Source organism: Macrotis lagotis, chromosome X, assembly GCF_037893015.1.
Source record: "Macrotis lagotis isolate mMagLag1 chromosome X, bilby.v1.9.chrom.fasta, whole genome shotgun sequence".
Lineage (NCBI taxonomy): Eukaryota > Metazoa > Chordata > Mammalia > Peramelemorphia > Peramelidae > Macrotis > Macrotis lagotis.
In genome coordinates this window covers 683,273,039-683,297,894 of record NC_133666.1, presented here as the reverse complement: position 1 = coordinate 683,297,894, position 24,856 = coordinate 683,273,039, and the positions used below count along the sequence as shown (strand labels likewise).

The following is a 24,856-nucleotide window of genomic DNA, read 5'->3' as shown; positions in this document are numbered from 1 at the left end:
AAGGCTAACAAACATGATCTCAACCAACTGAACAATAAAAGAGATAAACAGAGAAGTTACATTATGATAAAAAAGGAACCATAGATAATAGAGATGATATCAAGACCTTAATTAGATGGAGATGTTCTGGTAAGTATTTAACAAGTACCTCTTTTGGGGAAAAATATACATGATATACTTTTTTTCTGAAAGATTTTATTTATTTTTGAATTTTACAATTTTTCCCCTAATCTTGCTTCCCTCCCCCCACACCCACAGAGGATAGGCTGTTAGTCTTTCCATTGTTTCCATGGTACATATTGATCTAAGTTGAATGTGATGAGAGAGAAATCATACCCTTAAGGAAGAAACATAAAGTACATGATATACTTTAAAATTTAATCTACATTATTAACATTTTCTCTAATCTTTATTTTTAAGCCCAGACAATCAGCAAATTGACAAATCAAATCTAGATTTGTAGCATTTCTTGATTTCTGAGGTATAAAAACTCACACTGAAAATTAATTATCATCTCTCTCAAGCTAGTTCAAAATGGTTCCAACAAAATAGACACCAAAACTATAATAGATGAGGATTTCCATGCCCCTCTCTCAGACAGACAAATCTAACAAAAAAGCAAAACAAGAAAGAAGATAAAGGTTGATAGAACTTTAGAAAAAACTAGCTATGGTAACTGGTAACTGCTGAATGGAAATTAAAAGTAATAAACGTATTTCTCAACTTGCATGGCACCTTGAAAAACTGGCCAGGTATTAGGACATAAAGGCCTCACTAACAAATGCAGAAATTCAGAGATATTAAACTCACCTTTATTGGTCAGATTACAGTAAAATATAATTAATAAGAGACCTTTGAAGAAATGATTAAAATTTAAATGAAGACCAAATTATTTAATCCTAAAGAACTGATGTCAACCAATCATAGAAATATACATAACTTTGTCAAAGAAATGGCAATAATGAAACACTATGTCAAAGGTTTTGGAATCCAAACAAATCAGTTTTCAGGGGAAAATTGATATTGCTAAACACTTTGATCATAAAAGAGATCAGTGAATTAAGCATGTAACAAAAAAATAAAAACTAGAAAAGTCAAAAAACCCCAACTAATCATGGAAATTAGAATCCTTGAAATCAGACTAATGAACCCGAAACCAAAAAAATTCAAAGAAATAAAACTAGGAACTGTTTTTCATAACTTGCAAAATAGATATAACAAAAACTAATCTACTTTTTTTTTAAAAAAAGAAGGAAAATTAAATTATCAAAAATTTAAATTTAAAAGGATTACAACAAATGAAGAGGAAATAAAGGAAATTACTAGAAGTTATTTTGCTCAATTAAATGTTAAAAACACCAATAAACCTTGACAAAATGACTGAATATTTATAAAAACATAAAGTACCCATGGAGAACAAGAAATAGAGAATTTAAACAGCACAATCTTAGAAAAGGAAATAAACAAGTCATAAATGATTTCCACAAAGGAAGAAAACCCAGGAACAGATGGATATACAAGTGAATTCAAATAAACATTCAAAGAACAACTAATTCCAATATTACATACATTGTTTACACAAATAGACAAAGAAAGCATTCAACCAAATTCCTGGTCTTGAGAGCTAAACCAGAGAAAATCAAAGAGAAAGAAAGCAGCATACCAATTAGCCACAAGAAAGCCAAATAACCATAAAAGGACTGATGTAAAAAACATTAAATAAAATATTAGCAAAGAATATATAAAAAGCATATATAAAAGATCCATACATTAGGAACAGGCTGAATGCAGATTTGGTTCAGGATTAGGAAAACTATAAACATGAGTCCATATTTATAAAAAAACAAAAATGACATGCAGAAAAACCTTTTGAGAAATTATAGCATTTATTTCTACTAAAAAAAAAATCAAAAAGCATTGGAATAACTAAATCTTTCCTTAATATAATGAATAATATCCAACTAAAACCAAGAATTAGCATTATTTGTAAAACAAAAACATTAGAGGGGCAGTTAGGCGACACAGTGGTAGAATATTGACCCTGAAATCAGTAGGATCTGAGTTCAAATATGACCTCAAACATTTTGTAATCACCTAACCCCATTGCCTTGTAAAAACCAAAAAAACCAAAAAACCAAAACCAAAAACCAAACACATTAGAGATCTTTCCAAAAAGATAGGGAGTAAAGCATGGATGTTCATCTTTACCCCTATCATTTGGTATAGTTCTAGAAATGCTAGTTATAACTACAAGATAAGAAAAAAAAAACTGAGAGAATAAGTGTGAAGAAATAAAATTATCACTTTTTTGCAAATAATTTGGCATAAATTGAGTACTCAAGATAAAACTAAAAATTTATTTAAGCTATAACTTCAAAGTAACAGATGCGAAATAAGCCCGCACAAACTGTTTTTGTATATGACCCCCCACAAAATCATAAAAATAGAGAAATCCCATTCTAAATAATTACACTGCGCATAAAATATTTGCTAGTCTACTCGTTAATACAAATGCATGGAAAATACATGAATACAATTACAAAATATTTTCTACAAAGATGAAGGTAAGTATAATTTAGTGGGTATATATATTAATTGCTCTTGGTTGGTTGAATTGATATAATAAAAATGACAATATATCTAAAATAATTTCCTTATTTAGTACCATAAAAAGTCAATCTACCGGCCCTGGAGTCAGGAGTACTTGGGTTCAAATCTGGTCTCAGACACTTAATAATGACCTAGCTGTGTGGCCTTGGGCAAGCCACTTAGCCCCATTTGCCTTGCAAAAAAACTAAAAAGAAAAAATCAATCTACCAATGAGTTACTTCTTAAAGAAAAATAACAGCAAAATTCATATGGAGGAATTAAAGATACAGAATTTCAAGAGAAGTAATGGAAGAAAGGGAAAGGAAGGAAAGGACCTTAAAGTATAAAATCTTAAACTATATTATAAAGCAGTAATCATCAAAAGGGGCCACATTAGTTACACCTAGATCAGAAATGAAAGACACTATCTACTAGAATTAGGACTCTAATTGACAAAAGCTCCTGGGAAGAGTGAAAAACCTAAACTTAATTTCCAACAGATCAGCATTTCATACCATAGACCTCAATCAACTCCAAATGAACATATGCCCAGATAAAATAAATAGATCATAGCATAAACAAATCAGGGGAATAAAGGAATTAACATCTTGATTGGTGGATAGAGGAAGAGTTCTGAACCAGGGAAAATAAGGATCATAAAAGAAAATATGAAAAATTTTGATACATAAAATGGAAAAATACTTTGCACAGATAAAATAAATGCATCTAAAATTATAAGGGAAGTTATTAAATAGGAGAAATATTTGAGGCAAATTTCTCTGATACAGGTTGGATATCTAAGACAATAAATGAATGATCAAATCAAATGACCATTCTTAAAAGAAAACAATCAAGCTGTCAACAACCATTTGAAAATAATCCTCCAAATTACACTAATAATAGACATGTAATCAAAGCAACTGCAAGATTCTATCTTTTAACTATCAGATTGACAGAGATTACAGAAATGGAAAATGGTTAATTGTTAAAATGGCTTTTAGAGGGTGGGTAAAATAGCGCTGTGTTGGCGGAGCTGTGATGTGGTTCAAACTTTCTGAATAGTAATTTGTCACTAAGTTGCACATACTCTTTGTCCCATCATGTACTAAGCATATACCACAATTAAACATACAACTCTCTTATTTATTTATTTTTTTAGGTTTTTGCAAGGCAAATGACTAAAGCGGCTTGTCCAAGGCCACACAACTAAGTCATTATTAAGTGTCTGAGGCCGGATTTGAACTGAGGTACTCCTGACTCCAGGGCCGGTGCTCTATCCACCTCACCACCTAGCCACCCCCATATGACTCTTTTAAAAATTTTTTTGTCTATTTAAGGCAATAGGGTTAACAATTAGGCAATTGTTAAGGTAATTATTAAGTGTCTGAGACTGAATCTGAGCTTAGATCCTCCTGACTCCAGGGCCAGTACTCTACCCACTGTGCCATAAACAGATGACTTCTAAGCATGTATCATCTCCCCCCACCAAAAAAAAAACCCATAAAAGAATAAAAAGTCCTATGTGTAAAAAATAATAAGAGTGCTTTTTGGTAACAGCAAGAAAGCTAAAGAGACGCTCCCTAACTGGGAAATGACTGGACAAATTAGAGTAGATGACTGCATTGTAGCATTATTTTACCAAGAGTAATAATGACAAGGAAGGATTCAGAGAAACCTTGTAAGAAGTGATGCATAATGAAATGAGTAGAACCAAAAGAACAGTTATGTAATGACTATAATATTGTACATGTTCTGAGATTACTTATCCAAACACCCAAATGTATTGACAAGTCAGGTCCTCAAAACAGGAATCAAAAAATCCTTAGTTCAATTCCAGCAGAACACTTTCCTAACTGTGTGACTCTGGCTGGGCAAGTCATTTAACCTCTGTCTCCGTTTCCACCAATGTAAAATGGGAATAATAGAACCTATCTCAAAGAGTTGTGAAGATAAAAATGAGATATTTGCAAAAGGGACTTAGCATAGTGTCCATCACAGAGCTATGTTATTTAAATATTTATTCCCTTCCTCTTCCCAAAGCATGTCTATCATGTTCACTTAAGAATTTCAAGATGCCGCTGAAGAGGCATCTTTTCTGGTGCTCATGAGCCCCCATCAAAGTGTTTCCCATTGGGGTGGCTAGGTAGCACAGTGGATAGAGCACCGGCCCTGGAGTCAGGAGTACCTGAGTTCAAATCCGGCCCCAGACACTTAATCATTACCTGCATGTCCTTGGGCAAACCACTTAACCCCATTGCCTTGCAAAAAAAAAAGTGTTTCCCATCATGAGTAACAATTGAGAATCAGTCTTCTAGAATTTAGTTTTTCCTAAAGTGAAACCAGTTGATATTCCCCTTAAAGTGTATCTAGAACCTACACAAACAAATACAAGCAGAGTTAGGAGAAAGGAGTGTCTCGTGGCTCCCAGTTGCTCAAAGTTTTCTTTTCTCCGTTTTGTGAGGTATTCAAGATGCAGTTCTGGCAGATGTTATTTGTAAATTCATCGTTGAGCTCTTTCTAGACCTGTGATTCAGGGATGCGGCAAACATAGCCCTGGGAAGATGAATCCTTCAGAATCCTTTGAAATTTGAAAGGTCTTCCTCTGGCCAAAGTGGGGAATGAACTGAGAGGAAACCAAGTTCAAAGCCAAAGTGATCTATCTTTGTCTTCTGCTCCTCCCCATCCCACCAAGTCACTCCTTAGGGGGAGAGTGTTGAGTCCCAGTTGTGGACTCCCTCAGTCTTCCCCAGGCGAGTGTTGGAGGGGTGGAAGACAAGGATGACAAAGGGGACAAGTACTCCATCAAGATCTCCAAGTGCTTAAATATCCTCTCCATCCCTTGGTCCAGGCCCTTGGTTCACTCCCACTCCCATGGCACTTAGCAAAACAAGGTTCTGATACTCAAAGATACCAGGTGATGATAATTTACTGTAATCCCCACATACCCAACAGTCCCTAACAGGAGAGTAGTGGGATGCATTCTTTTATTTCACTGCTTACCAGAATTTGCATTTCGACTAGATGCTCAAATCATCTGGGTTCTGAACTGGTCTTTGATTTTATATAGGATCCATAGAGTATGATCAACTTTTCTCAGACAATTGGAAAACTCTGTTAATGGATAGTGAAATGAGTAGAAAACCAAGTCATCCTCAGTCATGTACAAGTTGATCTAAAGTATTTGATTGATTGACTCATGGATTCCCACCTGTTAAGGCATCAGGACATCTTATTTTTGCTTTAACTGTAGTGGGGGTCATTTGTTTGATTTACTTAGCTTTCCCCTTACATCAGGGGTGTCCAACCTTTTAGCAGCCTTGACAAGTTTTTATTGGGCGATGTGACCCAGAACAGCTAAAATGTTAGACACCCCTTGCTTTACATACAGCAAAACAATTTCATGACTAGTCTCAACTCTTGAGATCTGATGATGAGGATTTTCCCACTTCTTAGAGGACTGAAGGAGACATTCATTTTAGGACATGATCAATGTATGAGTTTGCCTTGTTAGCCTTTTGTAAAGGAAATGAATGAGGGGGGAGAAAGGGGCAGTTAGTAATGGCGATGCCAAAAAAAGGAAGAAAGAAAAGTGTCAATGAAGCATTTTTTTAAAAATGCACAGAAGTGATCAGAAGGACATTCAGAACGCAATGCAAACGGTTGAGACAACTTTGGTACTAATTGCTGAATTGAGCATATACATTTTTAAAAAAAACACGTGGGGCATAATGAGTCTCATGGTTTCATATTCAATTCTTTTTTCTGTTCTTTTAAATATGGAAACGCTTGTGTTTGGCGGTGTTTATGAAGTTCTAAATAAAATATTTTTTTTAAGTTGTAAAAAAAGGAACTCCCCTCTTCCCCAAAGAATATGAGAACTTGGAACTGATGAACTTAGATCTGGAGAGAATGTAAGAGCTGGAAGGGAACACTGAGTCATAGAAAGCTGGGGTTGGGACGACCTTGAGAATAGAATATGGGCATCCAGAGTTCCTTAGAAAGAAGAATATGGTGTTTTAGATATGAAAGGGGACTTAGGAAATGGATTTTCAGAGTTGGAAGGGAGCTTGGGCAATAAAATGATGATTCTTAGAATAGAAAGGAGTCACGGGAGGTGGGGGGGGCGGTGGCTAGGTGGAACAGAGGATAGAGCACTGACCTTGGAGTCAGGAGTCCCTGAGTTCAAATCTGACCTCAGACACTTAGTAATTACCTAGCTGTGTGGCCTTGGGCAAGCCACTTAACCCCATTGCCTTGCAAAATCTAAAAACAAAAAAGTCACAGAAGAGACAATGTCAGAACTAGAAGGCACCTTCAAATTCAACATGTCAGATCTGGATGGAACCATAGGATATAAATGACAAAAATGGTTAAAATATCCAAAGTGCTGGGAAGGCTTGCATAGAATGATGGGGTGCAAAGAGATAGAGGGACTAAACCTGTAATTCACTTGTATGGGGAACTCCCAGGCATCAAAACCCCCTCCACCAACATCTACTTAATACAGTGAGGAGTTAATTGTCCTGCCTTGGGTCACACAGTTTGTATCAGAAGGAAATAAAGGTTTTTAGGTAACAGAATAGAGAATGTTAAAAGTGAAAGATATATCAGTACAGAGTATATTAGACTTGAGAGAGAAAGCAAGAGACAAAGAAACAGAAACAGAGGCAAAGAAAAGATATGGAGTCAGAGAAAGAGACAGAGAAAAGGAGGGGGAAGAGGGAGAGAAAAGACAGATAGGGACAGACAGGGAGAGAGAGACAGAGAGAAAGGGAGAGACACGGATAGGACAGAGACAGTGAGAGGAAAAAATTGAGAGACAGAGAGAAGGCAGAGAGAATCTGACAGCAGGAGGGAGGGAGAAAGGGAAAAAAGATAGGAGAGAGAGAGGCAGAGAGACACAGAGAGGGAGAGGGAGAAAAAAGGGGATAGGGAGGGAACGGAGAGAGATGAAAGAGAAAGAAAGAAAGAAAGAAAGAAAGAAAGAAAGAAAGAAAGAAAGGAAAGAAAGAAAGAAAGAAAGAAAGAAAGAAAGAAAGAAAGGAAGGAAGGAAGGAAGGAAGGAAGGAAGGAAGGAAGAAGAAGGAAGGAAGGAAGGAAAGGAAGGAAGAAAGAAAGAAAGAAAGAAAGAAAGAAAGAAAGAAAGAAAGAAAGAAAGAAAGAAAGATTAGAATAGAACACACAATCTTAGAGCTTGGATGGACCTTAGAACATAGAAGAGAATTCTAGAAAGGAAAGGTACCTCAGAGTCCTTGTATGGAAACCACTCTCTCATTCTGAAGAAAATGAAACCTAAAGAGGATCTAGCTATAAATGAGAAGAAAAATGACAACTATCATGACAGTTTTTAAGGAGCAGTATCATTGATTAAAAAAGCAGCAACATGGAGCAGCTAGGTGGCGCAGTGGATGAAGCACCAACCCTGGAGTCAGGAGGACCTGAGTTCAAATCCGGCCTCAGACACTTAATAATGACCTAGCCGTGTGGCCTTGGGCAAGTCACTTAACCCTGTTTGCCTTGCAAAGACCTAAAAAAAAGCAACAACAACAAACAAACCTAGTCTGAATAATTGCTTCTCAAAAGCTGGTGACCCTAGGAATGACCTATTCAAGCTTACATGGTGAGTCAGGAGCAAAGCAAGCACTAAAGCTCCTGTCTCTGCTTCCCCAGCTTTCCTCAACTCCCCTGCAAATCCCAACTTTTACAGGATGTCTTTTCCAATCCCCAATCATTTGTCCTGTCTCTATCTTGCTTGTATACTCTTGTTCTCCTGTCATCTTCCCCATTAGACTGTAAGCTCCTTGAGGACAGGACCTGTCTTTGTCTTTCATTGATTCCCCAGTACTTAGCTCATACTAGGCGTTTAATAAATTTTAGTGGATTGATTTATTGACCCTGAATTAGTGGCTGTCCCATCTACAGACAGCCCAGGCCTCCCAGGTTAACATTTTCTATCTTCTAATATCATCTTCCATCCCTACTATCACCATCAGGAAACTCTCTGAAGGTTCAAGGCTGCTGGTCTTCATGGATTCCAGGTTCTACTCAAAGTGGAAAATCAGTCATGTAAAGTTAGTGCTTGGGATTCCCTTCTCCTTTACTCAGAGATATCAGCCTCTGCTTTGACCAGATTGGAGACAAAGAGAGAGACCAAGAGTTAGGGACTTTCCACTTCTACAATGATTTGAGCTTGGACTGGGTTGAAGACTCTCAAGGCTCCCCCTGCTTCCAATCTCCTTTCTTTTCCAGCTGCCAAAATCATGTTCCTAAACCTCAGTTCTGATCATCATCATTCCTGAATCAAAAACTTCAGTAGTTCCCTGTTACCTCTAAGAGAAATGATAGACTGGTATTTCAGACCTTCTAAATTCTGTCTCCTTCCTCTCTTTTCAGTCTATATTTCAGACAAATGATCACAAACAATTAAGGATGCAGATGCCCTAAAGACATGGTTATTCTTGGAGTCAAAGGATCTGAGTTAGAAACCTGACCAACTCTGTCACCTTGGACAAGTCACTTAAATCCTTTGGACCTCTATTTTCACTTCCATAAGAAAAAGAAGGTTGGTCCACTAGCTGGCTGTCCTCCATTTCTGGAATGGTCTCCCTTCCTCACCTCTACCTACTAGTCTCTCTGGTTTCCTTCAAGATTTACCTCAAATCCCATCCTCTGCCAGAAACCCTCTCTTATCTCTTCAACTGCTTATATTTCCCCTTTTCAGAATATTATCTTCTCAAGTATACATAGTTATTTTATGTTATTTCCACCATTAGAGTATAAGTTCCTTGAGGTCAGGACCTATGTGATTTTTGTCTGTAATTCTAGGACCAGGCACTGTACCTTAAACTCAATTGAAACAATATATTTATTGAACAGAATTGAAATGGAATTTGCAATTATAAAATATGTTTACATATTATTGAATGAACTAAAGTGTTATTTAAATGTAAGTTATTAGTATATTATTACTTTATTATAGTTATTTCTTCCACGTCATGACTCAGACCATTTTGATTTCAATATATCACAGGTTGGCATAAAAAAATTAAATGGGAGATTTGGGGGAGTTTTGCAGACACTGCAGATGACATGGAAAAGTCAGCTGATGCCAGAGCCTACAACCAAATACTTAACCCAAATTTTATAATAAGGTACTAAAAATACCTCAAAAAGAAAAAGAAAATATCCACATTTTCCTCTAGTATGAAGGAAGGCCCCAAAACATTTTATGCAGATTTTTCAGATGGCAGGGGCAACCCCCAATATGAAAGTGATAACTATCCATTTTTAATATGTTATTATATTAATATTATATTATTAGGACAGCTATAGGGCATAATGAGCAGAGCTTTGGGCCTCTAGTTAGGAAGAGGAAATGACAAACCACTCTAGTGTCTGCCAAGAAAACCTTAAAATAGGTCATGAAGAGTCCAGTACTCCTGAAACAACTCAACTTTTATTATGATTATGATTATGATTATTTAGGAAATAGAATATGGAACTGGAAGGAACCTTAATGGTCACTTAGCCCAATTCTTTTATTTTACAGAAAAAGAAACTGAGGCCCAGAGAGGGGAACTAATTTGCTGATTGGGTATCTGTTCATTCAGCGTGGTGGAGGTAGGATTAGAATCCAAGTCTCTGACTGTAATCCTATCCATCATGTCACCTTTCCAGTAGACCATTCATCACTAGGGTTTTTAAACTCTCTTTTCCACCTCAGGACCCCTGTCACCAGCTGTGAAGGACAGCAAACATCTGCACACATCTGGAAGACAGCAAGTTCTAGCCAGGGCAAAGCCTTGTGCCAATGAACTAAAGTTAAAATAACAAGAGAGCGGAGCCTGACAAGATTAGACTCCTTACTGCTGAGCTCTAGCCCACAGATTAGCAATGAGCTGGCAAAGCTGCCAGTACCCAAACCTTTCATGAACCAGAGTTTCTCAGGAGGGAGGAGAATAAGGTTGACCTGAAAAATGGACAAAAGAATGATATAGGGATGCAGCAGTTGTGAATTTCACAGTCCGTTAGCTCGACCACAGGCAAATGAAGTAAGCTGATAAAAAAGCTGAAATATCCAAAAACACTGGGTTGTCCATTTACATATTAAGCCAGAAGCCGGGTCCTGGGTTCTGATCGGGACTCAGCCATGCTGAGTTAATTCATCTGTAAGATGGGTGATATCACCTGGAGGGCAGTTCATATCTCTGACTTTCTTTGGGATAAGGTCTCTTACAACTTGGACCTTCTCAGTTTACTGTCCCTTCCTTTAGGTCCTTTAAATCCTTTCAGTTCTGACTTCAATATCAATCATAATACCGAATATTTATAAAATGCTTTGAGTCTCATTTATCCTCATGATAAGCCTGAGAGGTAGAGACTATTTTTATCTCCATTTTACTGAAGGGAAAACTGAGGTAGACAAGGGTGTGGCTCAGGGTCACACAGTAAATAGCTGAGGGAGGATTTGGGCCTTCTGGGTTCTAGCATCCTTTCTAGCTCCAGCCTTCTGTGACCCCTTCCCAGATATCAGATATTCTCTGTATTGCTCAATTCTAAGGCTCCTCTCCATTCTGACCTTCACCTCCCATTGGAACATCCCAAGGTTGCACTGAGTTCGAAGGAAGGGATGTAAGATAGTCATGGGGATCTGAAATCCTAGTTAAAAATAGAAGGGAGGGGTGGCTAGGTGGTGCAGTGGATAACGCACCAGCCCTGGAGTCAGGAGTACCTGGGTTCAAATCCAGTCTCAGACACTTAATAATTACCTAGCTGTGTGGCCTTGGGCAAGCCACTTAACCCCATTGCCTTGCAAAAAAAAAAAAAAAGCCCTAAATAAAATAAAAATAGAAGGGAAATGTATTTAGTAGTTTCTGTGAGCCAACTGTACTTCACAGTTAATAGGGAAGGATAACAAATACCAAGTTACCCAAAACCACAGGAAAGGATTTAGAAAAGGGGATGTCAGGGCTGGGAGGGGTCTTAGAACAAGGGATGTCAGGGATAGGAGGGGCTTAAGGATCATCTAATTTAATTCACTAACTTACAGAATTGGATATTGAGGACCAGGTCACACATTGAGTCAGTAACAAAGGAAGCATCAGAACCCTGCAGTCTTGAGTCCTTGGCCATTGTTGTTCCCTTGCTCCATTCTGATCCCTCTACTCACACCCATCTCAAAGGAGGTACCAGTCTTCTTAAAGATTGAAGAGGCAACATAGTAAAGGGTTAAGAGAGCTAAGGGGATGGTGTTTGAATCCCAACTCATTACCTGGGTCACCTTGTGCAGTCACTACCAGTCTGTGAGCCTCAGTTTCTTCTTTTGTAAAATGGGAAAGTTGAATGGAATGGCATCCATAATCTCTTCCAATCCTGATCATAAGGAATCCATCTACCTTTTTCTTTCTGGCTTTATCTAGCAAAGTTGGATGAAGACCAGCCGTCTGTACCAGCTTAATACCTCTTTCTAATTAAGACTTTCTTTTTCTAGAGGGTCGAGAAGGAAAAGGGAATGATTGAGAGAAATGTCAGGCCAATCCCTCTACTCACTCCAAAGTCATAGCTCATTGCTTCCAATTATTTTCAGCATAACTTGGCATTTCCACCATGCTGAGCAGGTTTCAGGTCAGCTCATCTTGTCTATGATAAATCTAACTGATATGGGACTAAAGTAATTTTCCCAGGGCCAGTGACTGATGTGTTTTCTCCCTAGAATGAAACTCTTGACATATGTAGACTGCAACATATCCAAATGGCATCTGGAACGACGTGAGAAAGAAAGGAGACGAGAGACACTTAGCTGGAAAGAAAACAGAAACCCAATTAGAATAGAAGAAGGTCTATCAGACACTGCCTAACTCTCAAAACACTGGACATGGGATACCAAGAGTCAAATGGAATGGACAGTCTGCCTCAGAATTTATTTGGTGCCATATTGTAGAAAAGATATCGATTATCTGGAGAAAGTTCAGAGGAGGATGACAGGACGGTGAAGGTCCTGGATATGTATGGTCTAGAGAAGAGAAGGCAGAACAAAGACTGGCAGTGGTCAAAAGTGAATCTAATCTCAACATGGCAAGAAAGAATAAGCAAGGGGTAGAGACAAACCAGGGTCAGCAGTGTAGAAGGTCAAGTGATTGAAAAAATAGAGCATTGTGATTTGGGAGTACCTAGAGTTGTAAACTTGGAGATGCAAAAAAACCTCAGAGTGCAATTCATTCCCTTTCTATATGAGGAAACTGAGGCGCAAAGAAGTTAGGTGACATCCCCAACATCACACAGGTAGTAAATAGCAGAGGCAGGGTTTGTACTCATTTTCTCTGACTCCAAAGTCAATGACACTTTCCACTGTAATCCGCTGCCAGTCTAAATGTTAAGACTGCACATGGGTAACCAAAGTCATTGCTAGTGTAAGCAAGGGCCTAGGTATTTCCTAGAATCTGATGATGATAGGTTTTTTTGGTCCTTCATTCTCAAAGAACACCATAATATCAGAGAGGTGATGCCATGACAAGCACGTGAAATGAATTTGGGGGGGAGGTGCTGCTATGGTAAGTCACCAGCCTCACTTTCTCCTTCAAAGCCATCTGGGCCCAACAGCCAGATAGAAATCAGGATGTCTAGATATGGTCTTGGATAGGAAGCAATGAGGGTTAAGTGACTTGCCCAAGATCACACACAGCTAAGTAAGTATTAAGTGTCTGAGGTCGTATTTGACCTCCCATCCTCCTGACTCCAAGGCCAATATTCTATGTACTGTACCATCTAGCTGCCCAGTCCTTAGGATCTAAAGTGAGAAGGAATCATCTGGTCTCACTTTCTCATTTTACAAAGGAGGAAATTAAGTCTCACTGAGGTGGGGGAAGGTGGTCTGAAAATACAAAGAGTTACTCACATTTTTGGAAATGTTTCTGCCTGTGATCTTTCCCAAGATGAAGACTTGGATTTGAACTCAGGTCTTTCTGATTCCAGGGCCAGTGCTCTCTATCCACTTTGCCACCAAGCTGCCCCCTTTCTTTTAATGTTATTAAGACAATGGGGTTAACTGACTTGCCAAGGTCACACAGGCAATTATGAAGACTTGGATTTGAATTCAAGTCCTGCCCCTGTGTGGCCTTGGAAAGGATGCTAATATTTTTTGATTGGGTGGTTGAAAAAACATACCAAGGTAACAGACACGAAAGAACTTTGAAAACTATAAAGAACTAAACAGATGGTGTCACTCCTCTGCTCAATAAGTTTCCATAGTTCCCTATGGCCTCTGTGGTGAAAAACATCTCCTTTTGGCATTTAACGCCTTTCAACAATTATCTTTCTAGAGTGAGTTCACATTTCCCTTTTCTGTGCATTCTGTGTTCGTGCAAATTGTCTTCTGTCCTTTATACATATTTTACCACATGCTTCCTGTCCTTAGGGCCAGTGGTCTGTCACCCATCCCCACAATGCTCTCCATCCCTGTGACATCACCCTTAGGAGTCTAGACTTTCCTTTAAGGCTCAGTCCAAGAGTCTTGAATCCCCCAAGCTCTTCCCACAGTCCTCCTTAAAAAATTTTGTACCTAATTTGAACATGAACCCCCCTCCCCAGTGCCATGTGAGCTTAAATTCAATTTTCATTTTTGCATTTTCAGAACCTAAAGCCATTGCATGGAACATAAATACTTCTTCAATGTAATGGAATTGACTATTTGCTCTGTTTGGATACCACCACGCTTCAAGCCATCCCTCTGCAAAGCTACCCCTCCTAATCACATATATCTTCCTAGGGGAGATGGTGAGATTTCCTGGTCTCTAATAAGAAAAACAAAGATCATTCTTCTTTCTATGGCTTGTAGGAGACATGAAAAACCCCATTTTCCTCTTCTAAGCCTCCAGTTTCAACCATGCTAGAGTGATGCGCCTAAGGTGTGAGAACCCTAAACAGGTAAATAGGGCTTGGCTTCTCTCCCTGGTGCCATTTTCCTGACTGTTGATGCTACCTCGGCTTCCTCTGAAGGAATGGCTTGGCTCTCCATTGGGGACCCCTGCTGTTTAATTGCTGGGCTGATGAAGAGCATGATTAAGAAATTTCTCCAGGCTGGGATAGTCTGTGAGGCGGGTGACATCTTACTGGTTCCTCTTCATCTTCTCTCCCTGTGGTGCTCAGTGGAACCCCAGGCACCACTCCTGCAGAGGATCCCACCCTCCCTGGCACCCTGGGATCCAATGTTCTCCCCACTTTAAGGATGCTGAAGGCCGTTCAGCTGTTAAGTAGACCCTGCTCCCCTCTGGGCTGGGGATAGTGGGGTGAAAACCAAGTGTATGCTGCATTGGGCCGGGAATTCATCTCATTATGACTCACATTAATGGAATATGTTGGTTTCGGTTGCTGAACTCTGAATAAGTTAATCAAGGACAGATTAGATGGATGCCTCCTGGTTCTAAGGGCAGCCCTGCTGGGGTGTGTGGGAGGGGGAGGGAGAGACTGGGTTTCTTGTTTCTTTTTCTATTTCTGTTTTTTTTTTTAATTCAAGGCAGTGTTTCCCAGTGGATAGACTTAAGGTCAAGAGAAGTCATGGAATTTGAGAACTTGCAGGAACTTCAACCAATCCTACTCAAAAGGAATCTCCACTCTAACATTCCTCCATGAATGGTGATCCAAGCTCTTGTTTGAAGCTCTTCATGGCTGGGGAGCTCACTACCTGCCCAGGCAGCTCTCAAAGTGAGCAAGTTTTGGAGGAGTTTTTCCTAACATCAAATCTATTTTCACTTTATGTTGCTTTTATACATACCACCGTATCTAGTCTTGCCCTTGGGTCAAATGGAACAAATGTAATGTTTGTCTCCCAGGACGGCCCCTCAAATACCTCAAGATAGTCATTCTGTCCCCTCTCAGTCTTCTCGTCTGCAGATTTAAAATGTCCAGTTCCTTCAATGGATTCTTATTCTTATAGGATACAGCCTCAAGTTACCTCGCCTGTCTGCCTTCCTCTAGAGTCTGGACACTGCCCAGTTTGTCTATGTCCTGCTTAAACCATGGGACTAGAAACTGCATGTCCAGCAAGAGATGAAGTCTGAGAAGGTACAAACCCAGGGGACTATTAACTCCCATTCTTGAAGAGGCTCCCTCAATTCAGCGCAGGGTCACATAAATAAACTTAGATCTGGCCTCACATCTGATCTCTGGTATTTACTGGATGGATGATCATGAGCAAATCCCTGGATAGCCCTTAGCCTCAATTTCCTCATCTCTAAAATGGGGAGAATAATTGCTTCTACCCCATAGGATTGTTCTGAAACTCCAGTAAAGACCATTTGTGTGAAGAAATTTGCAAAAGCTGTAAAGCACAAAAGAAATGTCAATTATTATTTTCCTTCCTTCTTCCTCCCTTCCTCCCTTCCTTCTCTCCTCCCTTCCTTCATCTTTTCTTCCTTCCCTCCCTTTTTCTTTCCTTCCTCTCTCCCTCCTTTCCTCTCTCCTCTTCCCTCCCTTCTTCCCTCCTTATCTTTTTCTTTCCTTCTTTCCTTCCTCCTTTCCTTCCCCTCTCCCTCCTTCCCTTCCTCTCTCCCTCCTTTGTTTCCTTCTCTTCCTCCATCCTCTCTCCTTCTCTTCCTTCCTTCCAAAAAAATCCCAGAAGACTCAGAGGAGGAAGGAAATCTTTTGCCTGGGGTTATTTAGTAAGACAATTCCTGGAGGAATTTGGATTCCAGTCCTCCAGCCCCAGCTCCCAGCTCCCTGCTCTCTGCTTTCTTTGATGTGTGAGCACCCACAAGGTTCAACAAGCCCCACTACCTGCTGCCCAGATTTCAATCAGAAATGACAACTTCTCTTCTGAATGACTTGACCTTTCTGCCTCAGATGACTGGGGATTTCTCAACAGGGGCCAGCCAGAGCCATCAGCTGCTAGGGGGAAATCATGTGGGACATGACCTTGACCTACAGTTTCTCATCTGTCCCCATCACAAAGCCCTCCCTGCTCATCCACCCAGCCTCCCTCACTAAGAGTTAGAAACCATTTTCCCAGAGGTTAATAGCAGTGGACGTGGTACATATGGCTGGAAATGAGAACTCAGGAGGTTTTTTTCAGTGACTGACAGTTTATTCTCACTAACCATCTGGTTGAGATTCGGGAAATGTCAATTCTAATTAATCTAATGAATTGCAGCCTTTAATACTGTTCTCCAGTGGGTGCTCTGGGCAGAACTGGGGGGGACAAGATGGGGCAGGACTGGGCCCACCAGTGGGATAAGGGACTGGGAGCTATACTTTGGCCTCAGCAACAAGGCCATGGTGCCAGGAGGAGGCTGGCACCTTCTCTTAAGCCCCAGGTATATCAGCTGGTTAGCCTTGGGCTAACGAAATATCCAGTTCATGGGCTTGATCTCCAGGCAGTCCAACAAACTTGGTCCTCTTCCAGTGTTAACTAGGGAATGCTATTCACCTCACAAATGTGGGTCACCCATGAAAAGGGGAGCCAGGAGAAAGAGTGAGGATGGCTCAAAGTAAACCCACCTCAACTGCTGAGAGATGGGAGAACAAAGAGTTTCAAATTGAATTACTTACTGGCATTGAATCAGCTCTATATACGAAGGAAGGGTAGCCCATTGACTCAAGGTCAAGACGTATCAATGGAAAACTGACAAGTAAGAGAATGTTCCTGAATGAACAGTGTTTTCCAAGTCATTCAGAGAAGGCACTCCACCAGGTCTGCTCGAACTAACAGTCTATGTCAGTGAGCTCTGTTTAATCAACTTGGATCAGTGGATTCCTTCACCCCATAACCAGTATGGAATTATATGAAATGAAACTTTCATAATGATTGTTCCTCTGTATCCAGGTCATTAGAGTTTGTGAAATGAGTTTCAGATATTCATCTCACTTAATTTTCAGATCAGAGGTTTGAGAGCTGGAAAGGGCCATAGAAATATTTTTCCAACCTCCATATTTTATGGAGGAGGGAACTGAGGCTAAGAGAAGAGTACTGGCTACTTTATTTTTGTTTTTGTATCTCCAGGGTGATACCTAATACACAAATAGCACTACTATTACTACTAATACTGCTACTACCATTACCATTACCACTGCCACCACCAACACCACCACCACTATTACTAGTACTACCATCACTCCTCCTCCTCCTCCTCCTCCTCCTATTACTACTACTGCTACTACTACTACTACTACTACTGCTACTACTACTACTGCTACTACTACTACTACTACTACTACTGCTACTACTACTACTACTGCTACTACTACTACTACTACTACTACTACTACTACTACTACTACTACTGCTACTACTACTACTACTGCTACTACCTAGCATTTATATAATGTTTTAAGATTTTCAAAGCTCTTTACAAATATTGTCTCATCTGATCTTTGCAACAACCTGGGAGGTAGGTGCTATTATTATTCACATTTTATAGATGAGGAAACTGGAAAACAGAAGTTCAGTAACTTACCCAGAGCTACTATACATTTGAGGCTGGATTTGATCTCTTGGGAGCTTCCTGATCCTAAGTTCAATACTCAAAATAATAGTCAGGTTTGAATTCAGGTTTTCTAACTCCAAATTCAGCAGATTTTCCTGCTATAATGTATTACTGCTAGTTGGCTATAAGCCTCTACCCTTCCAGAAATATGGACTTTGGAGAACTCCTCTACTTTCATGCACTCACCTAATTCATTTAATCATCCACTCATTTTTCACTCACTAATTCATTTCCCTCTTCTGTTCCTCCATTTACCCACACAGTTATTCACTAATTCTTTCATTCATTCGATGAGAACCTACTCTTTTCAGAGTCCTAAGCATAGAGGGGAGGGAGATGTAAGGAAGGTTAAGACCTCATCCCTACCCTCAAGGATCAGATAAGACAAGGGAGCAAATTACAATATCAAAAGCACAGTTTGCTAGCATAGTTAGAAATGGATAGGACAGTTTGGAAGTCCCTTCTCCAAAGTTTGAAGGAAAGAGGAAATGGTAGAAAAATTGGTGGCACAGCCAAGGTTGGGATGATTCCCAGGCTTTGGGGAGGGCAAAAGAGAGTCATCAGGTTGGAAAGGTGTGATAAGGGTTGGGGGCTGAGCCCATGATTGATGGCCTTTGATTTTCATAACTGAGACACAGGAAGCCTTCCCCCATTAGATTGGAAGCTCCTAGAGTTATGGAACTGTTTTTCCCTTTCATTTTTCTCTTCAGTACTAAGTACAATGTCAACAAACAGTTAAGTAATGCTTATCCCGTTCCCTTAGGACACACTCAGATCTTCCATTTAGACTTGACCTGATCAAGTTGTAGAAAAACAAAAGCAAACCAAAAACCTGAAGCAGGTGTTTTTCCAAGACCAAGGCAGAAAATGAAAGATGACAGGAAAACTTCCCAGAGTCAGCCCTCAGCAAAACCATGACTGCGGCAGAGTTGCTTCTTAGTGTGTCCCTCCACCCTCTTTGTTCAGCCCCATCTCCTCTTTCCCTTCTCAGGTCCTTCAGTCCTCTAGGTTCTTCAATGGAGCTTCCTTTGAGGGGTCCCATATCAGAAAGGTATGGAGAACTCAGAGCATTTCCTGAGGAGGATGTCCAATAAGACAAGGGGACTGGATCAATTGACTGTTATAAGGACCCACTAAGTGCTGAAGACGAAAAGAAAGACAAAAAGCAGTCCTTATTTTCAACAGGTTCGTAGTCTAATGGGGAAACAGCAGGCCAACAGCTGTGTATGAACAAGACATAGACAGGATAAGTTGGATGTTTTCTGCCAAAGGAAGGCCGGAAGGACTGGAAAAGCCTTCTTGCAAAAGGTGAGATTTTAGATGAGACTTGGAGGAAGCCACAAAAGCCTGGGGGAAAAAAAAAGGTAGAGGGCAGGCATTTCAGGCGTGAGGACAGCCAGTGAAAAATGCTCCTGGTTTGGAGGTGGAGCATCTTGTGTGAAGAAGAGACCCATGTCACTGCATCACAGCCTACTTGGAATAACTATGAAAAAAAGACCATAAATGTAGGAAAGCCAAAAAGAGGACTTTATTTCTGATCTTGAAGGCAAAAGGATGCGACTGGAGTTTGTTGAATAGGGAGGTGACATGATCAGAACTGTGCTTTAGGAAGATCAATGGAGAACTGAATGGAGAACAGGTTGGTTGATATAAGGAGAAAGTTAGGGGTATGAAAACCAAGCAGCAGGCTATTTCCATAGTCTAGGTATGAGGAGTGAGGGTCTGGACCACAGTGGTGGCAGTGTCAGAAGACAGCAAGGGGTCTATACAAGAGATGCTAAAAAGGGACAAATGACAGGATTTGACCACTGATTGGATTTAGAGGGATGAGAGGGAAGAGTCCAGGATGACATCTAGGTCAAGCGCCTGGGGGATGGGAAGGACGGTGGTCCTCTCTACATAGTGGAAGCGTTTGAAAGTGGGGAACGTTTTGGAAGAGTGGGGAATGAATGAGTTCAGTTTTGGACATGCTCAGCCTCAACATGCCTACAAGATATGTTCAAGATGTTCAGACAGGAGACTGGAGGTCAGGAGAGACATTAGAGCTGGACAAGTTAATCTGAGAATCCTCTGCATAGAGACGGCCATTTAAATCATGGGAACTGATGAGATCACCAAGTGAAATAATAAAGGAAAAGAAAAGACCAAGAACAAGGGAAATAACAGAGGAAAACAGAAGACCAAGAACCCACTAACCAATAGTTAATAGGTGTGACCTGGATGAGGAAGGTGTAAAAAGGATTTGGGAGCTATAAAAGGATTCCTTTATAGGTCTGAAAGTCCAATGAGGTCATATAACTTTATGGACTCAACACATCTTTATGATTTTCTTCAGTTTCATTTAGCAAAAGGAGAATAAACAATAATCCCAGGCTGAGGTTGGGCAGAGCAAGAGTCAGATTAGGATAAAGATAAAAGAGCAAGGGACTTGAGAGAAAAGGACAGTGTAGAGTTGGCCTCGTTTACCAAGGAATCAAGAGGTGATGATCTGGGATGATCCGAGAGGTGGAAAGGACAGAGGTCACAGTGAGGCTGAAGGATTTGTTGTGGCAAAGAAGAGGAAGTGATAAAAAACCCCAACAATTTATGATCAGATGAGGGGATTACAGAGTTCATGAACCTGGATGTGGTATAGTTGTGAGTGATGGCAAGATCCAAGTGATAACCACTGCTGCCTGTGGGGTGTGTGTGTGTGTGTGTGTGTGTGTGTGTGTGTGTGAGCAACTGGAAGGTGAGAGTGTTTGAGGAAGGGTCAAAATGTAGAGAGAAGTCCCCTTATATGAAGATGGGAATTTAGGAGAAGAGAAAGACTGTAAACCAGGAGCTAAAGACATGGAAGAAAGAATGAGTGTCCTGGAGGTCTGTGCTAGGATTTTGATTAGTAGATCCAGATTGTCCTCAAAGGACAAGAGTGATAAGGAACAAGGTGAGCCATGGGGAGAGGTCTGTGCTACCTTGACCTTGACTTGCTACCTTGTGGAGAATGAGTGAAAGTGCAGCCAATGCTGGCATGGGCAGTCATGGAGGCTGTGCCATCTGGAGGGAACCAGATCTCTGTGAGTGCAAGAAGATAGAGGGAATAAGAAAGGGAGAGATTCAAGAAGACAGATAATATTTATTTCATAGAAATAAGCATATTTCATCACAAAAGCACTTTGGAAGTATCTCTTCAGGCTGTTCAGGGTGAAAAGTCCTCAGAGATCATTTAATCCAAGTCTATTTTCTTACAGATAGGGAAAGTGAAGTGACTTGCCCAAGGTCATCAAGGAGAAGTTAACCCTTTTGTTGTTATTTAATTGGGTCTGACACTTTGGGATGACCTTGATGAAGATGTTTGTCCTTTGTTCTCAAAGACCATGACATGGGGAAATGATACCATGACAAGCATATGAATTGGATTTGAATGTGGGGGAACTGTGTTAAGTCACCAGCCTCACTTTTTGCAGATGACCCTGGAAGCAAGGCAATTGGGTTTAAGTGACTTGCCCAAGGTAATAAAGTTGGGGGTATATTTGAACTCCCATCCTCCTGACTCCAAGTTCAGAGCTCCACCCACTGCTCCACCTAGCATTTTAATGATGATCTTTAATCAGCCAGCAAATATTCTTTTGTGCCAGACTTACAAAGACAGACAAAGTCCTTGCCCTCAGGGAACTCACATTCTAATGGAGAAGATGGTCCTACAAGAACTATGACCACTAGAGATCTATTTGGGATCAGTGGGAAGTAGTTCAGTGATCACTCCACAAAGCCATCCTGCCCCTTTCCAAAAGGGATGCTTCAAACAACCTACATAGAAACCCTAGTCCCTGGTACTTCTCCCCAGTCCATTTCCCTCTTCATAGAACAAAAGTCTACATCTCTAGGACTATCTCAACTCAGAGAGAACAAAGTTAAGTTTTTAAAAAAAAAAAGTAAGTTAAAGTAAGAAGAGACTTTTCGGATCAAATCCAGCTAATTTTCATTTTTATACATAAGGAAACTGTGGCCCAGGATAGTTAAGGTCACATCATTAATGATCAGCAGAGGGAGGATCTGGACTTTGGTCTTCTGCCAAGTGTGGCCGCCTGTCCTGGTCTCTCCTCCTCCTCCCACCATCACAGACCTCTTACCTTTTTCTTCTTCTTTCTCCCTGAGGACTCTCCCCTTGAGGGCCCGACTCCAGGTCCCACCATAGTCTCCCAATCTGCCCCGCTCAGGTGAATCCTTTGATGAGGTGCTCTTGAGCCAAGGGCCATATCTGCGAACAGCATTTGGAGACTCAGGGGTCTCCCGGAAGCCCCTCTCCAGGTGCAGGAGGTCCTGGTAGGGCAGCTCAGGTCCCTCAGGGGCACTGACAGCTGGGTGATGCTCATTTTCAGCCACAGCAGGCTGGCCCACAAAACCCGCATGGAGGAATACCAGGCTCCCAGCCGTCAGGTAGAGAGCCACCAAGGTAAAGAAACGGACCGGCTTCCTTCGAAAATAGCGTTGGAACTTGACCCAGAGTTTGGCCATAGCAGGTTCATTCCGGACTCACCTCCTGGGGACTACTTGCAGGGTTTGAAGAGGGAAGGAGTCATGTGGGAGGGAACTGGGAGGGATCCTCACCCAAAGGTGGATTGGTTGGTTGATGTGGCTTGGGCAGGATGAGGGATGGCCTGTAATCTCTTCAAATCTAGGCTAGCAGTCTTTCCAAGGGAGATATTCAAGTTAAAAATGACAAAGAACAGTCTAGCCAGGCTATTAACTCATGTTCAACAGTGGCCGAAGATGGATCCAGAGTCTGGAAGAAAGGAGAAACTAGAAAGGGTGGATGGGAGGAGAACTTTACCTGGGCTTTGGCTGGATGTTTTGAGTTGAGGAAAGAATTCTGTCCTCAGAACAAATCAGGGTCATTCTCCTTTGGCTACATTTGATTCTTCCTCAAGCTAAGAGATGTAAATGTGGAAAGGCAGCTTGAAAATTAATTGGCTGTTCCAAGTTTCTTCTCTCAGTGTCTCAGCCTGAGATTGTAGGGATGTTTATCCAGAGGCCTGGACTTTGGGCCCTCTCCATAGAGGATAAAAGCTCAGTAAACTTCCCCAGGTGCACACGAGAGGTCGGTACCTGCAAAGCCAACAGAAACACTCATCAGAAGCCACCCCTAAGCTGCATTTATGCAAACTTTTCCCAATAAAACAAAGTCATCAAAAATAGAGACTAGTGAGTAGGAATTTGAAAACAGATGTCTCCCTTTCAAATATTGGCTCTGTGGCCTTGGACAAGTGACTGAAATTCTCTGAGTCTCAATTTTCTTCTCTGTAACATTGGATTGAACCAGTCTACTGAAACCATGATTGACACTAGAGGATACAAAGAAAAACAGGTTAATATTCTTTTCACCCAGAAAGAGACCTCTGATGACTCCATTCTATTCCCTCATTCTACAGAGGAGGAAACTGAGGCCCACAGAAATGAAACATCTACTCAAGGGCACCAGTAAATTGATGACAGAGCCAGGACTATATAGAACTCAAGGCTACAGAACCCTCCATACCCTTTACAACCCAGTGACTGGTTCATTTGAGGGAAATGAAGGCTGATGATTGGAAGGGCAGTGTCTGACCATGCAGCATCCTGTTCACCGCCCTTGAACATTGAAACAGCCTATTTTTAGCTCTATGGAAAAGCATTGGAGCACAAACCCCATTTAAGAGCCCTGGCAGAGTAGATCCCCTCACCAAAAGGGTGAGAGCACAGATCATCATTGTGGGGCAATCACACCCTCCCCTGAGCAGACAATCTGAGGAATTACTCACAGTAACTTTTGATTGTCCATGTACTAGGAATTGGACACGCCAGTGGAGCTCACCTCATTTTGTGTGCCACTCAAACACTGCCTACCTTGGAAAATTGGACCTCCTGGGGTCGATTGATGGACTTGAGAGGGCAGAGGGTCCCCCCCACCCCTAGAGAAATCTGGTGAGCTCCCTAACACTCTGGGGAAGCATGAAACTAAGGGTTAGGAACTACAAGGCAGCACACACACACACACACACACACACACACACACACACACACACACACACACACTCACGAAGCCAAATACCCTACCTTCCTCACCCTTGTCACCGTGGTAACTTTCTCTAGTCAAGACCTTTTTTGATTGTTTGCTCATTTTTTTCTAGGTTATTTCTTGATTTTTAACTCTATGTTTAAGTGGGACTCTGCTTTCAGGGTGGAGGGAGCACTTTCCCAAGCTTCAAGTTTCAGTTCTTTTCAGAGATAATTCTGGAGAATTTTCAGTGCTTTGTTCTGAACCTATGATTTCATTGGTTTGGGAGAAGACCCAGTGAGAACATTCTCTTCACTAATTCAGGTTAGAAACTCATATAACTTAATCTCTTAGATACTGGGCTCTCGAGGTTTACATTTGAAAGTCAGATTTTCTATTCAGGTCTGGTCTTTTCATCAGGATTGCTTGAAAGTCTTCCATTTTATTGAATATCTATTTTTTTCCCCCCACAAGGATTATGCTGGTTTGCCAGATAGATGATTCTTGGTTGTAATCCTACCTCTTTTGCCATCTGGATTAACATGGAACTCATTAATGTAGAAACTGCTAAATCTTGTGTTATCTTGACTATGGTTCCACAATATCTGAACTGTTTCTTTTTGACAGCTTGCAATATTTTCTCCTTAATCTGAGAGCTCTGTAATTTAGCTACATACAACATTCCTGTAAATTTTCATTTTTGAGATCCTTTTCTGAAGGTAATTGGAGGATGCTTTCCATTTCTATTTTTTTTTTAGGTTTTTGCAAGACAAAT

The 24,856-nt window shown here is 40.7% G+C and overlaps 1 protein-coding gene across 4 annotated transcripts in view; it reads right to left on the bottom strand.

Moving 5' to 3' along the window:
- The window catches only part of WSCD2 (WSC domain containing 2), a 136,518-nt gene that overhangs the window by 48,112 nt on the left and 63,550 nt on the right, over positions 1 to 24,856 (bottom strand). The window contains exons 1-3 of one of the 4 annotated variants that reach the window (XM_074206060.1): positions 23,931 to 24,077; positions 22,879 to 23,153; positions 22,178 to 22,305 (exon numbers count right to left, since the gene is read on the bottom strand). In XM_074206060.1, the coding sequence (XP_074062161.1) occupies positions 22,178 to 22,305; positions 22,879 to 22,943 (193 nt within the window). In that variant the 5' untranslated portion in view covers positions 22,944 to 23,153; positions 23,931 to 24,077. The other 3 variants (XM_074206057.1, XM_074206058.1, XM_074206059.1) reach the window with 3 other exon arrangements.